Below are 15,413 nucleotides of genomic sequence, written 5' to 3'. Positions count from 1 at the left end.
AATGTAAACTAGTGAAACCACTATGGAAATCAGTATGGAGATTCTTCAAAAAACTAAAAACAGACTTACCTAAGACCCTATCACTCTTGGGCATATATACAAAAGAGTGAAAATCAGTATGTATAAGAGTGACACTGGCATACCTATGTTTACTGCAGCTCTCTTCATAATAGCCAAACTATTGAAACAACCGAGGAGGCCAACAACTGATGAATGGATAAAGAAAATATGATGTAAATATAAATACATATGAACTATTACTCAGCCACAAAGAAAAATGAAATTCATTTGCAGGAAAATGAATGGAATTGGAGATTATCATGCTGAGTGAGAAAAATCAAGCACAAAAGGCCAAATATCACACGTTCTTGGTCATCTGTAGAACCTACACCTAAAAAAGATTATGATGATGATGATATGGACATACATATATTGGGGATTGCCTGGGGGGAGAGTCAATGGGAGGGGGGCAAGGGAAAGGACACTGAGGGGTGAAGAAGATCAAAGTATGCTACATATATATACCTGAAGAGAATATAATGAAATCCACTAAACACCATATGAAAAAGTTGGGAGGAGGGAATGGAAATATAATGGAGGGGATGAATATCTTCAAAGTACACATTATGCAGGTATGGAATTACCACAATGAAATCCCCTTGTATTATTAATGCATGCTAATTCAAAAATAAAATAGATTTCTTTTAAAAAGAAAAAATGGCTTTCAAGTTGTTAGTTCTTTACCATTAGTCCTACAGAAAGGAAAATGAAAATAATGAAAGAAAATTAAAAAAAAATAAAAGAACAAAGTAGCACTTTATGTACCAATATGGAAAGCTTACTATGATAAATTAAATTAATGCTATTTCCAAAGCTAATCTACACAAAATTTATAAAAGAAACTTACATAGAAAACAAAAGAATACAAAGCTGACACAAAAATAATTATAAATATACAAACAACTTACAGATTTAGACAAAGCTAGAAAGGTAAAGTTAACATTCACAGTTACTTTTGCTGTGAGGAAATTTGCCAGTTCAAAAGTTGACTGCAGTATGATTAAGATATCTCTATCTGACACCATGAGGTCACGACAAGCATCTTCTAAAGTTTGGATTAACGTTTCAATTCTGGAACAGTCTTATCTGTTATATCCACCTCGCTCTATACTCTCCTTCTGGGTCACTGATTATAATACATCCATTATACCTTCTTAGTGCATTCTCAGTATCTTTCATTTTCCATCTTTTTGTCCCACTATGATCAAAAGATGTTAGCCAGAATGTGACACAGTGGAACAAAAAGTGATGCTTTATTCATTAGCTGTTTTTAAGATGAAACAGAGTATTGTTAGAAGCTGAGAAATTTTTGAAAAACACTGACCCAGGAGCCCAACTGGTATTAGCAGATTTGAATATTTACTTACATATGTAATTTGTGAACAACAGAAATTCTTTTAATCTAGCAAATGTGGATATTAACAAATGTTCACCATCAAGTGGTAAAAATTTCATTTATTTAGTGTAAAAAAGAAGGCTAACTCCTAAAAGTGTTAGGGTTTTTTAAGGCTTCTCTGAAGGAGAATTGATGAGGAGCTTTCTCCTCCATGAACTGAACAAGTGACTGAAGAATGTTATCAAAACTCAGGGCAACAAACAAAAACTATACAGACTCTGAGAAAAGGTTAGAATTCACAGATCTGTGAAAAAAGGAAAACCCCAACAGGAATATGATAGGCACTCTGATACCAAAAATTTACTGTTTGGGTAGCCCAATATTTTGTGCCTTTTTTCACAGAAAAACCAGAGAGCAGAAAGACTTCCAGAGGACAATGTAGGTAGAACACCTTAATTCCCACTACCTAGAAGATTTCCACCATTTATCATACACCAACCACCAGAGTTAAGCTCATGAAACAATAAAGAAAATAATCCTTGTAAGGATTCTAAGAAGCAGCCAAAATAAATAAAACAATGAAGGAGAAGGAAGGAAGGAAGAAGGAAGGATGGGGGGAGGGAGGAAGGAAGGAAAGAAAAGGAAAGAAAGAAAAGAAGGAAAGAAAGAAAGATGGAAAAAAAAGAAAGCTGAAAAAAATATAAAAGCACTTAGGGATCCTAATGTTCAACACTCATACAAAAAAATGGCTTGCTGAAGCAAAATAAGTAACAACCCTAACAAACACCAAACATGATCTCCCAAGAAGCAATTTTGTATGTAAAATAAAGGAGTGGATAGTCAGTGCTACCCAACCGAATGATGAAAGGTGGAGGGTAGAGCAACATGCAGTGTGTTGCCAGCACTCATGCTGCCTCACATAGAGCTTTAAAATACTTTCAATTCCCCTACTAGTCAGCTAACACCTTTACAGCCTTTTATTATACTATTTTGCCTTTTCTTTCAATTTCCAAGCCAATCAATTTTCTGTTTTTTTGGAGTCAACTATTTTTGTCAGGCTATAAAGAGTTCATTTCACATCTTAAAAATATTACAAAATATTAATACAATGGAATGCTACTCATCCATGGCAAGTAACAAATGAGTGATATAATATGAATTAATCTTAAAATACATTATCCTTGGTGAAGGAAGTTAGGCACACAAAAATGCTATATAATTCTATTTACATGATATGCTAGCATAGAAAAAGTTTAATTTATATGTGGTACAAACAAGTTCCATATAGTTCCTGGCAGTGGGGGATTTAACCAGGAATGGTACTGGCAAAGTTTTCTAGAGTGATAAAAATATTCTGTTTTGGAGTGTGTGTTACATCAATGTATGTATTACGTGAAAATGATCCAACAGTGCACTGAAAATATAACTTTTTCACTGCATGCAAATTATACACAATTTAAATATTTTAAACAATTACAATTTAAATATTTTAAACAGTGTTCTCTCTATACTACTCAGGAAGACATCTCCTAATCAGGAACAAATTTCTTCTTAATTTTTATTCTACTACTCACTGGTACAACAGAATCAAGTGATTTGACTGAAGTAACTCATTTTCATTAATATCTAGATTCTAGAATTACCTTATTTCTCTTTTCCTTTTTTTTTTTTTCATCATATCTGTAAACTAACACCTTGTTTTTTGTCCTGTTTTCATAGAGTGGAGAAGAGACTCCATGCTACTTTACATAAGAGAACAGAGATTTCAGTCTTAAGGTTAGAGGTTGACTTCTAAGACATTGCTATTACTTTCACTTCATGGGACAAGACTACAACTCACATTTTAGTTTTTAAAATTTAGAAGTCAACTTCCTTTACTAGTGTGTGACCATCTAGCTTTCAGAAGAACTAGTCATTTATATGCTTTCTGCCCAACTCTTCCTTTGTGCTTTTTCTTTTGAGAGGTAGTTTTTCCCAGCAAAAGAATTACTCTACAAGAGACTATGTCAACATATTGAAAGTAAATTCATCTAAGACTCTGTTTTTTATCCTGACATCTGAATGAACAGTGGTTCCTTGATATATCTATTCCTGGTATCTTTTGGCACATTTTACATGAAACCAAAACTCCTAATCTTCTAAGAGGTTTCGATTTTTGTTATTGTTAATGATTTATATATAAAATTCTCCCAAATCTCACAGTCCTGAGATTTTTTTCCTTTTATAATGGTATGTGTTATCCTCCCCCATATATTCATAAATGATATTTTTCTTATAAAATCTGCAGGTTAAAAAGTACTATTTGCCATGACTTATTTTCTTTTTTAGATCAATCAAAGAACACAATTTAGTCACTTTATATTATTTTATGCTTTGAACATACAAGAAAAAATAGTTGAATGGTTTGTTTTTCAGGTTATTGTTCATAGCTGTTAATTAATACAGGATACATTCTTTTCTTCAGTGATACTATAAAATTCTTTTTATTTGAGGACATACCAATATAAATCTTTGTGCTCTTTCAAAGTCATCAGCTTTTAGGGTTTTAAACTGTTTTATAGTTTGGTTGCCTTATAATTTTTAGCATAAGATACTAATCTCATGTCATTTTAATTCATGGAGTCTACTTTAACAGATATATTGAACATATATGAAAGATGCCATTTAGTTCTTGAGGAGGCAGCATAGTGTAGAACCTATGACACCAGCTTGCTTAACTTCTCCTTCAGTGTGCTTGTGAGATAGTAACTGATTGAGAAGGTGAAGCCTTCACTACCTGTAATATTTTCGAGACAGGGTGTCATTATGTAGCACAGGCTGGCCTAGATCTTGAGATCCTCCTGCCTCAGCCTCCTTAGTGCTGGGATTACAGGAATGCATGAACATGCCTGGCCACTAACTGTACTATATTACAGAATTAATAAAAAAAAAAGCTGAAAAATATCATGCAAAACAAACAATTTTCCATTGAACCCAGAGAGACAAGTCACAGTACCCATGAACATTTACTTCAATTAGATGTCCTCAAGACCAGATGTCTTGAAGACACATGTCCTAAGTTAAGGTGTATCAGTTTTGAAAGTTACACCTAACTAGAAGTTACACCATAAATGACAGAACAAAAGTTCCTGTAAGTTTATGTACTAAAATTTTGCTGACAGTTTCATCATCAGTTCCTTTAAATCTTTAAATAGTGATTATTCACTCTTTAATTCTTCTTACACTAGCTCAGAGTTTCTCAATGTTGGCACTATTGACATACTGGGGTTGATAATTTTTGGTTTGAAGGAGCTGTCCTATTCATTGTAAGATGTTTAGCAGCATTCTTGTCTCCTAGCCACTAAATGCTAGTAACATCTTTCAGGTGTGACAATTAAAAATATCTTTAGGTATTGCCAAATATCCAAGCATTCCAAGTAGATAAAAATTTTTATTTCAGTGAAAATCTAGAAATTATCTAAAGCCCTATAGTAGCTTCCACGGCTATTGTTATCACAGAACCTAAATTAAAAAGAAACTTCTAGAGTCAAGCATAATTATTTCTATATATTACACAACAGATTATAATTAGTTTGAATAAATTATTAGTAATGACTCTATTCATACCACACATTTCTATTGGATGAGCTAATTCTTACTTTATTCATTTTGAAGATAGACTGAAACACAAAGAGAGATTTAATTGGAAGAGGAAGTGGAAGATGGAGCCAGACAAAGAAGAAAGTTAATGCAACAGAAATTTTAGGCAATCTGACTCATTTTTATTATTACTGACATTTCAATACATGCATGATATATTTACCATTTGTTATTTTGTGCCTAGACACTATTGCATATGTATATTGTTACCTAATTAATTAGGAAGTTTTAGGAAAATCAAATACTTCCATATTTTTTTTTTAGTATTAGTATAAAACTGTTAAGTGTTATGGGGAGAACTTAACTACTATAGTACAATCATATTCATTTTCGAGTCTATGATTCACAGTAAAGACAGTTATAGTGTCTTTTCTTTCTCATTCCAAATTCTTGTAACATTCCTTTATAAAAAGTTGAAGGATTATCTTCATGATACCCTTCCTCTTACTTATTTACTTATTTGTTTATTTGTTGGTGGTTCTGGGGTCTGAACTTGGGCTTTGCACTGATTAGGAAGGCACTTAACTACTACAGCCATACTTCCAAGTCCTTTTTGCTTTAGTTATTGAATAGAGTCTCTCATTTTTGCCCTGCTAGCCTGGACTGGGATCCTTCCATTTATGCTTCCTGCATGGCTGTGTTTACAGGTGCACACTACCATGCCCAGTTTGAGATGGGGTCCCATAAATTCCCTACCTGGGCTGGCCTTGAAATGAAATCCTCCTGATCTTCTGAGTAGCTAGGATTACAAGCATGAGTCACTGCCCCTGGCTCATGACATTCCTTTCTTTTGATAATCTTATACAAACTGAAATCACAACCCTATGACCTATTTTTATTCATTAACTATTTGATCAAGTAAACACGTTGTTCATGATGTTTAAAAATTCATGCTATCAAATGATTAACAGGATGATAATCAAAGAAAAGTATCTTCAAAATTTTTGAACAGATAGTAAGGCTCTTACCTACAAGCAATATTTGGATCAGCATTTCGTGAAAGTAGTAGCTCTACACACTTCAAGATCTGTTCCTCTGACCCACGAGCAGAACATGCAGTTATCAAAATAGTTAGCTTATCTGTAGTGAATAGAAAAGCAAGGAAAAATCCTCACACATTAGAAGAATATGTAAACTGGGTGCATGACTCAAGTGGTAGAGCACTTGCCTAGAAGAATATGTAATTGACTTCTTTACAACCTCTTCCCAAATCTCTTACTCTTGACATATTTCACCAAAACATAAGACCAGGGATAAATTCCTTTCATCTCCAAAGTAGATGCACAATTCATTTCTTAATTTCCTTCCCCTTTTTCCATTTCTTCAAGAGAATAGAAAGTGGTTAGCTTGGCATCATGGTGAATGTCTGTAATTCAAGCCCTCAGGAGGCTGAGGAAGGTTCTGAGTTGAGGTGAAAATGGGCTATAGAGCAAGTTCCAGCCAACTTGAGCTACCTACTGAGATCCTGTCTGTAAACACCACTACCTCCCCATCCCACCCCCACCCACCAAAAAAGAAAGAAAACAAAACAAGGGGATTAAGCACATAGATTCTGTATAGCCACACTGCTTGGATATGAACAAGTTTTAATGAATTAAAATTTGTCTTCATGAACTCATGATTGGAAAACAATGATCTATATTCTCTGATTTCACGTCTAATCAATCTAACTCAAAACCTGGCTTATACCCTACAGAAACTGCCATTAACTGTGACATTCACTGGTTTCTTTTCAGTCCTTTTCTACTTGATATCTCTGAAGTTGCCTTGTTTGCTGAAAAATTTCTTACTTTGGCTACTATAGCATCATCAGAGATCATGGTAGATTAAAAACAAATAAATGTACTTCTAATTAAGAACTCAGGAATTTAAAATAGGTCACCATTGCCATCATTTACATTAGTGGCTCAATACTGACAAAACATAAAGATTCTAGTCCTATTTCTGCCACTGATAAACTGTGACTCCCATGATTTCATTAGACCTAATTTATATATATGAAACTACTACCTACCCTTCTTTACATAATGAAGCTATTGTGGACAATTAAAAGAATTTATGTGTACATACTCTGACAAACATAAGGCGTTTTATAACTGTAAGTTTTCTTCTGATTCTAGAGGGTGAAGCAGAAAAAGAAAACAATCTAAGCAGAATATTTTATTTACATACAAAACTTTTTTGGCGGGGCAGGGAACAACACTGGTAATTGAACTTAGGGTTTTGGGCTTGCATAGCAGGTGCTCCACAATCAGGATTTTTTTTTCTTTTTTTGTGGTACTGGGGATTGAACTCAGTGCCTCATGCATGCAAGGCAAACACTAAACCACTGAGCTATATCCCCAGCGCACAGGTGCTCCACAGCTTAAGTCACTCCTCCAGCCCTTTTTGCTCTGGTTATTTTAGAAAGAGGGCTCCATTTTTTGTTCAGGCCAGCCTGGACCCAGAACATTCTATTTTACGCTCCCTGCAGTCACTGTGATGACAGGTGCACACCACCACACCTAGTTTTCTGTTGAGATGGGGTCTTGCAAATTTTTTTTGCCTGGGCTGGCCTAGAAACATGATCCTTCTGATGTCAGCCTACTACACAGCTTGGGATGATGACAGGTGCTTCCAGCTATTGGTTGAGATGGGGTAGTAGGAACTCACTGCCCGGACTTGCCTAGAACTGAGATCCTCCCAATCTTAGCCTTTGAATTAGCTAGGATTACTGGTGTGAGCCACCAGGCCTGGCTGAAAACTCTGATTCTATTTTTTTTTTTTTTGTGGTGTTGGGGTTTGAACTCAGGGCTTCATGCTTCCTAGGCAGGTGCTCTACCACTTAAACCCTGATCCATTCTGCCAGCCCTAAAACTGTCATTCTCAAGTACAGTTTGCATTGAGTGATATTTTAAAATAACTTATTAAAATGAAAAAACCTGAGTAAGTATCAAACTAAGACACGAATTTTTTATAAAATAGAAATGATTTTATAAATCATTAATATAGGTACCAAAAATGAATGTGAAAATTAATTCTAAAATAAAATCTATACCTAAAATATGAAAAAATTAACTATTAAAAACATGTTAAAATAGGTAATCAGTAATTCAATATAATAAACTAGATTTATACTTATATGCTTGTACTTTAAAATGATTCAAAGCACTACTGAGTGGAAATTATTTAACAAAAAAGACAAAAACATACAGATTTAATCAACTATTTTTAAGTAATATAAGTCAGCATTTACCATTTCTCAGATTGATCTGTAGGCATTTTTTCACAAAATTATCAGTGTGAAGTTTCTTTCAATGAATTTTTCCTTTAAAAATAATCAAAACCACCTAGTGTAGAAGTTAAAGTACACAATAATGTAATTTGCTATAAAGATAACATATCCATAATTTGTCTTCTTGGAGGTTTTTCAAAACATTAAGTTTCTAATTTGATGTTGCATAATATTGAGACAATAAAACTAGTCCAAAGCGTTTTTCAAACTGTTTTAATTTTTTCACGTTGTGTAATTGCTTCTTGGAAATGAAACATAATCAGTTAAATTTCCTCAAACATCTTACCTTTATTGAAGCTTGCATTAGCACCTCTATCCAAAAGGAACCGAACCAGCTCTACATTGGCAATGCTGGCAGCATACATAAGAGGAGTCCATCCATAGCAAAAGCTGGAATCTACACTAATACCTGGCAATATAAAAACAATGTTTTAAAAACCCCACCACCAAACACAAAATAGAAACAGACAAAAAAAAAAAAACCCTCACTTTTCCTCAATATATGTAAAGTGTATGTTCACAGCAACATATGCCATTCAGTTTATTCTGGAAGAGAATTTCTTGGTAATAATGGCTTTAGAAAAATATAAAAATAGTTATACTGGGAATTCAATAAAATTTGCTAATGCCAATTTCACTATAGGTACCATGTTCCAAGAGACTTCATCTGACCAAGTTTTACTATAAATATTTATATAGTATTACAGGTTTTTACATGCTATCTTTTCCTCTCTAGGGAAGTTACGGTTTCAAAGAGGTAGTAAGTATTTTAAATTAGAATATTACATCTCCATGGTTGCAAATACCACATATATCCCTAAGATATCCTTAACTTTCTTCTCAGCCCAAAACTTAACCCATGAGTAAGTGACAAAATATGAAATTAAAAAGGTAGGTTAAGGTTTGCATATGAAAGCTCTGTTATGAAATGCAGACTATAGTCTGTGATCCAGAATCAACATCATTACATAAATATACTATTGTTGAGAACGGGACAGGATGCAGGAAGACCAGTATGAGGCTAGAAATCTATAAAAAGTCAAACCAAGGGGAGGAAGGAAGAGAAGGGAGAGGAGAAAGGGAGCAAGGGAGAAATAGGGAGGGAGGAAGGAAAACAAAATGAGAATCAAAGATCATCAAAATTAAAACTACTTTGAGAATGTAAAAAAAAAAAAACAAGCCAAAAACTACTACCTGGCTGAATCATAAGTCATGAGCTAGAAAAAGGAGAGGCACAGATGAGATATCAGGCCTTAGATATAGGATAAAGTTTTTAAATAGCAACTGTTTAGAATGGGACAGTAGGGACAGCTTTTAATAGCCAAGAAAAGACAAGAGTTGTAGAACATTTGCCTAGCAAGCAAAATTGAGTTCAAACCCAAGTACCACGGGAAAAAAAAAAAAAAAAAAGGACCTGAGTCAGCTGACTTTAAAATACTCAAATCATTAACGGTACAAATCCTTGGAATTACATGATTTTCCCAAGCAACACTAATTGGTTTGGTCATAAAAAAAAAAGCTGAACTGATTTAGACGAGATCGGGCGCGTTCAGGGTGGTATGGCCGTCTGAACTGATTTAGGATTGGCATCTGGCAGCTTATCAGGGTGGCGGGCCCTTTGGCTGCTCCTCCTGCGGGGAGGGCTACGCCAACACCTATGGCCTGAAGAAATACTGCTTGGTGCAGAAGGCTGAGGGTCTTACAGGAACTGGAACAGGGACAAGTGACCTGGTGGGGAAGGATCCTTGACTAGGGGGTTTCTATCTCTCACTCCAATCTGATTTTCCCTGCTGAGGTCTCCCATGATGGACTCTCCCCTTCTCGAGCTGCTGATCAAATACTCCCCCTCCTTCTGTCACCCCATCCTTCAGAACTTCAGGGCCCATGTCCTTCATACTCAAAACTGAACCACTTCCATCCTGAACCTCTCAGTTCCTTCCCTCAACCTGCATACACTGAACTTGATCCTCTGTCCAACTATGTTTTGTAACTTTCATCAGGCACCCCAGAAGCTTTCTGGCCCCTCTAAGCCCTTTGATGGAGATGGGTCTGAACTATTCCCCTTCCTTTGGAGTTTGGCTAGACTGTGGAAGGAGGAGGAGCAGAGTTGAGGGTCTGGGTACCCTTTAATTATGGAGTGGGGGTAGACTGGCTGACAGGGCTTGTACAGAGCAGAGAACAATAAATCTTATAAACATGAAAAAAAAGAATGAAGAACTAAAAGACCACATATAAAGTGCTATTAAAATCAATTCTTTATGTGACAAATGTCTCTCCCTGAAATCTTCACTGTATACTCAGAGTGGAGAGCCACAAATATCAGATCAGCCAAGATGTAATACAAGGACAAGGATACAATAGGCAATGAACACAATCCATTAAATTTATGTAAAGCCTCTCTATAAGGAGATCAAGATTCAAATGGCAGAGCTGATAGAGTAGCTTAAGTGGTAAAGAGTGCCTCCCTAGCAAACATGATGCCCTGAGTTCAAACCTCAGTGCTGTCAAAAAAATTCAAATGGCAACTGTCTCTGACTTAAAGAACACTTGCTAATCTCAAGAAAAGAAGGAAAACAATGTTTTTCTGTTCCACAGAACAGAAACTTGTATGTGAAACACTACAAGTGCCTGATTTTAACATTGTATGATCTACAAATTTTATATTCTCTGGCTATAAAGCGTTTCACTTACAAAAATGTAGGTCATATCACCAAGCAAATGCAAATGTGAAAAAAGGGCTCACTTTTTTTTCTGTTGAAACACTAAGTCACTGAAGATTATATATGTCCAATTTCTAACTGTCTCACTTTAACTGGTAGATGTACATGATAATCACTGGGAGAAAACAGCACTAAATCATCTTAAATATACATATACTCCTGACTCAACTTCTCTTCTCTAACAAATACTCCTCTTTAAATGGCTGGAATTGAAAGCAAATGAATGAGATCAGAGGAAAGATAACTATTTTCCTCATTAATCTTTTCTTATTGACACAACCGCTAGAACTATGACAGTAAAGATAGAAAAACAAGTGAAGAAAAAGAAGTAAATGTAGCATTCTGGTATAAAAATTTGTATTAATCATCATCTCTAATAGTTAAAATAAATTATTTGTGGGAGCAAAGATAAAAAAGGCATCTTTCTACTTATTACTATATACTTATTATTGGCTTTTAAAGTGAGCTTTAAACATTTTTATAATTAAAACCAAATTTCAAATGTTGACTGAATACTTTGTTCAGGAGCAAGCTTTGTTCAAGAGACTGGAAAACACATTTTCCCATTAATCATATCAAATATGATCCTTCAAGATCCTCTATTACCTTCGCTGTATCTAGTCCTACTATTCCCAGGATAAATTCCCTTTTCTAAAACAAATTTCTGCGTATTTCACCCCAGCCAACAGTAGACACACTATACATATATTCATATTAGGTGTTCAGGCTCTTTCTCCTTTTTAATTTTATTGAATTTCATTCTTCTAGTACAAACCCAAGTTCCACTGCCTGATCACAAACTCAGATCCTTCTTATTTGTTACAAGAATACAGTTAACATTCACATAATGCCTATATATTCTAAGCCATTTATTTATGTATTCTCTCATTTTAATTCTCCTCTTCTCCAACAACCCTTTGATATAATGCATCCTCATTTTAAAAATTTAAACTCAGAAAGATTTAATAACTTAGTCAAGATGACAGAGCCACTGAGCAGCACAGTTAGTAATCAAAACCCAATCTGTCTTGTTTCCAAAATGATTTAGTTTCTACTAAACCATGTATTAGTCTATAGCACAGAAGAACATTTTGCTAGCTACAATCTCATCTGTTTTGTGTATGAATGTTTTGTATCCCCTAGATGGTAAATGCCTGTTATACCTTCAGATAGTTTCAGTTATTATGGTCAATAATTTATGTTTGTATCTGAAGGTAATTAAAATATTTCATTTAATACACAGGAAAACATTCTGGGAGCTGGGACAGAATTACAATGTTTTACATAAAGAAATTGATGCTCTGGAAGTTTAAGTAACTTTCCTAAGTAACCACACTCAGTAGGTAAGAACGATGCAGTAAAAATGCAGATTATTTATGCTGACAAGTAACTCAGGCCTCACTGTACTACAACAAAACAAAAAGCAGAAGGAAAAAATGTAGCTACAATGTACATAATTAGAAACAATTCTTGAGAAAGGTAGACAAATTTAGCCAATACTAAACAAATTTTAGCAAACAAAATTAGGCTGAGATAGGATTATTCAGAGTAGGCCTCACCAACAAGGTGGAAGAACTGATAGAAGGGGTAAATTAAGATAGAAGAAAATAAGGCAGACAGAACCCTAATTCAACTAAGATACATACAACTGATAGATTAATACTATTTCCATTAGAAAAGCAACATGCACCTTTTAAAATAAGAAGCTCTAGTGAATTTAACTGTGTTTACTTGCCACTATCCCTTAACTCTCACCAGAATCTAGAAGCTGCTCCACTAAGGAAATATCTCCAGTTGTCAATGCTTTCTTAAATGCTTCATTCTTTTCTTCTATGGGCAACGGCTTTCTAAATTTCTACAAAAGCATAAAGTTAAAGAAATTTTTGTTACACGTATTTCAATTTCCACCGCATCGGGAAACACTAAGGTTTGGATAAGTACATAGGTTTTGTTTCAGTTTGGGCCCACATATAAACTCTGTAAAGAATTCATGTTTATCTTTGAGTGATGGTGCACCTGACATCCCAGCTACTTGGGAGGCACAGGTAGGAGGATCGTGGTCCGAGGTAGGCCTCAGGTAAAAAGCGAGACCCTTCCTTAAAAAGAATCCATGTCTAAAATTACCTTTAAAGGAGTAGGTAACAATGCGTTTAAAACAAGGGAAGCACCTACATCTACGGCCCAAAGAAGTACATCTGATGAAAACCACAGCTGGGAACAAGCGCCAAAATCTGCAGGTTTGCTTAAGTCGGAACGTGAGCATTCCGTAAACACTGGGGTGTCCGGGGACGCAATGCGAGCGGGTGAAGTCCACCAGGGTGGGCCTCGCCTTCGAAAGTCAGAGGGAAGCCGACACTAGGGGACGTCAGCTTGGCCTCCTCCACTACCTGAGACGATCTGTCCAGACACCCAATCTCCCAGCCGTCATCCTCGCTGTCGCTACTCTCGCCTCCACCCGCCACTGCCAGGCCCCGGAGCACTCCCCGCGCAGCACCAGCCGCCATGCCCTCCAGGCTGCTCACTGACGCCTGCGCACTGCGGGAGTGCGTCGGGCAGCGCGGGAAGCGTGGCATGGCGCGGGAAGGAGCGGCGTCCTACTTCCGGCGTCCTACTTCCGGCCTTGGCCTTTGCGCAGGCGCAGGTCGTGCCACCGCCCATTCTTCTTCCGCGGGCTCTTCCCTGGGAGAGGCCGGACCTGGCATCCTTCGCCGGGAGGATCTGTGGGGATGACGAGGCTGGCCTACCACCAAGCCGGCCAGTACTTCTAATGCCTTTCAGAGACTTTCCCCTCATTCTCTTCAGAGTATTTGCTTGATGAGCAATGTTCCGCTTGTGGCAGGAGCCAAGTAAAACTGAGCTTTCCTCCCTCGTCGCGGTGATCGCCCCCTGCTAAACCCTCTGTCCCAAGTATGTCCTGGGAGATGCGCTCCTGTTTGCCAGAACACATCAAGAAGCCAGCAAGCCCGGTGCTGGTGGCTCAGCCTGTAATCCTAGCTACTCAGGAGGCAGAGATCAGGAGGATCTGGTTCAAAGCCAGCCCAAATAGTTCCATGAGACCCTATCACGAAGAAACCCTTTACAATAGGGCTGGTGGAGTGGCTCAAGGTGAAGGCCCCGAGTTCAAGCCCCAGGTACTTCTGGGAAAGTACCTCCCAAAGAGTTCTTCACCTTTCCCGTGATTTTCTCCATCGTGTGTTTTGGGCTCCTTTGTCAAAGATCAGTTGGCTATAGATGCTTCAGTTTATAGCTGGATCTTCTATTCTGATCCATTGGTCTTCCTGTCTGTTTTTGTGCCACTACCATGCTGTTTTTATAGTTATGGGCAGAGCTCGGTTTACAAATAGTCCATCAAAATGCTGCCCAGCTAGGAAGTGTAGATGCCCCCCCCCCACACACCCACACCCACACACACACAAGAGGTCAGTCTTGGAAGGAGTGTAGGGGGAACAGTGGACCCAAATAAAACCGAGCTTTAGGCCACAAGCCAACTCCAGGGGTTCCACATGTCAGGTCCAGCCACTCGCCCCACCATGCAAAATAAAGAGAAGCATAATGGTGAAGGGCAGAGAGAGGAGGTTTATTGTGTGACAAAGGCATGCCACAAGAAGAGACAAAGTAATCAATTCTCGGTGTTTACATGAGGGATGATCCCTAAATCCACTATGACTTCATCTTAACTTCATCTGCAAAGACGCTTATTTCCAAATAATGTCACATTCACGGGTTCTGAGTGGACATGAACTTTTAGGGAACACTATTGAGTCCACCATATATATCACATAATGTTTTTAAGACCTATGTTGTAGCATGTATATCTATATGTTCCTTTTTATGCTGAATTATGTGTGGTATTAATTTCAGAGTGTGGTTTCAGGAGGTAGAATGTCTCATTAAAAGGCTATTATAATTGTGAACTAAAGAAATGTCAGGAAAAGTGAAGAGGAGGGGGTGCATTCAAAATTTATTGTGAATTAGAGTCAATATGATTTGTTGATTAGATATGAAGGCTGGGAGTTGCAGAGAGAAGTGAAAGCTGATAGGACAAGAACAAAGAGGAGGAAAAGTTTTGGAGGGAACAGGTAACTTACGTTTTACACAAAGGCAGCCTAAAAACACCCAAGGAACAGCAAGTCCAGATGAGTCTTTTGGTTAAGCTTTAGAAGTCACCTTCCTAAGAGGTAAAGAGATGATTATCAAGAGAGAAAGAAGAGGATAAGATCAGGGGACCAGGAATAGATCCTTAGGAACTGACAATTCCTTTAGGAAGGGGAATAATAAAGGGGCATAGAAATAGTAATCAAATAAGCAGGAGGCAACGAAGAAATGCTTCAAAAATCTTTCACTGAACTAACCTAATACAATAACAATAATAGGGATAATAATG

The 15,413-nt window shown here is 36.8% G+C and overlaps 1 protein-coding gene across 1 annotated transcript in view; it reads right to left on the bottom strand.

The window, feature by feature from the left end:
* The window catches only part of Asz1 (ankyrin repeat, SAM and basic leucine zipper domain containing 1), a 53,781-nt gene extending 40,248 nt beyond the window's left edge, over positions 1–13,533 (bottom strand). The window contains exons 1-4 of the mRNA XM_074055415.1: positions 13,417–13,533; positions 12,785–12,884; positions 8,596–8,718; positions 6,004–6,115 (exon numbers count right to left, since the gene is read on the bottom strand). Coding sequence (XP_073911516.1) covers positions 6,004–6,115; positions 8,596–8,718; positions 12,785–12,884; positions 13,417–13,533 — 452 coding nt within the window. The remainder of the gene's footprint in view (positions 1–6,003; positions 6,116–8,595; positions 8,719–12,784; positions 12,885–13,416) is intronic.
* Positions 13,534–15,413: the final 1,880 nt, after the last annotated feature.

The sequence above is a fragment of the Castor canadensis genome, chromosome 2 (genome assembly GCF_047511655.1).
Source record: "Castor canadensis chromosome 2, mCasCan1.hap1v2, whole genome shotgun sequence".
Lineage (NCBI taxonomy): Eukaryota > Metazoa > Chordata > Mammalia > Rodentia > Castoridae > Castor > Castor canadensis.
The sequence above is the reverse complement of the archived record's forward strand: the minus strand, read 5'-3'. Positions and strand labels throughout refer to the sequence as shown.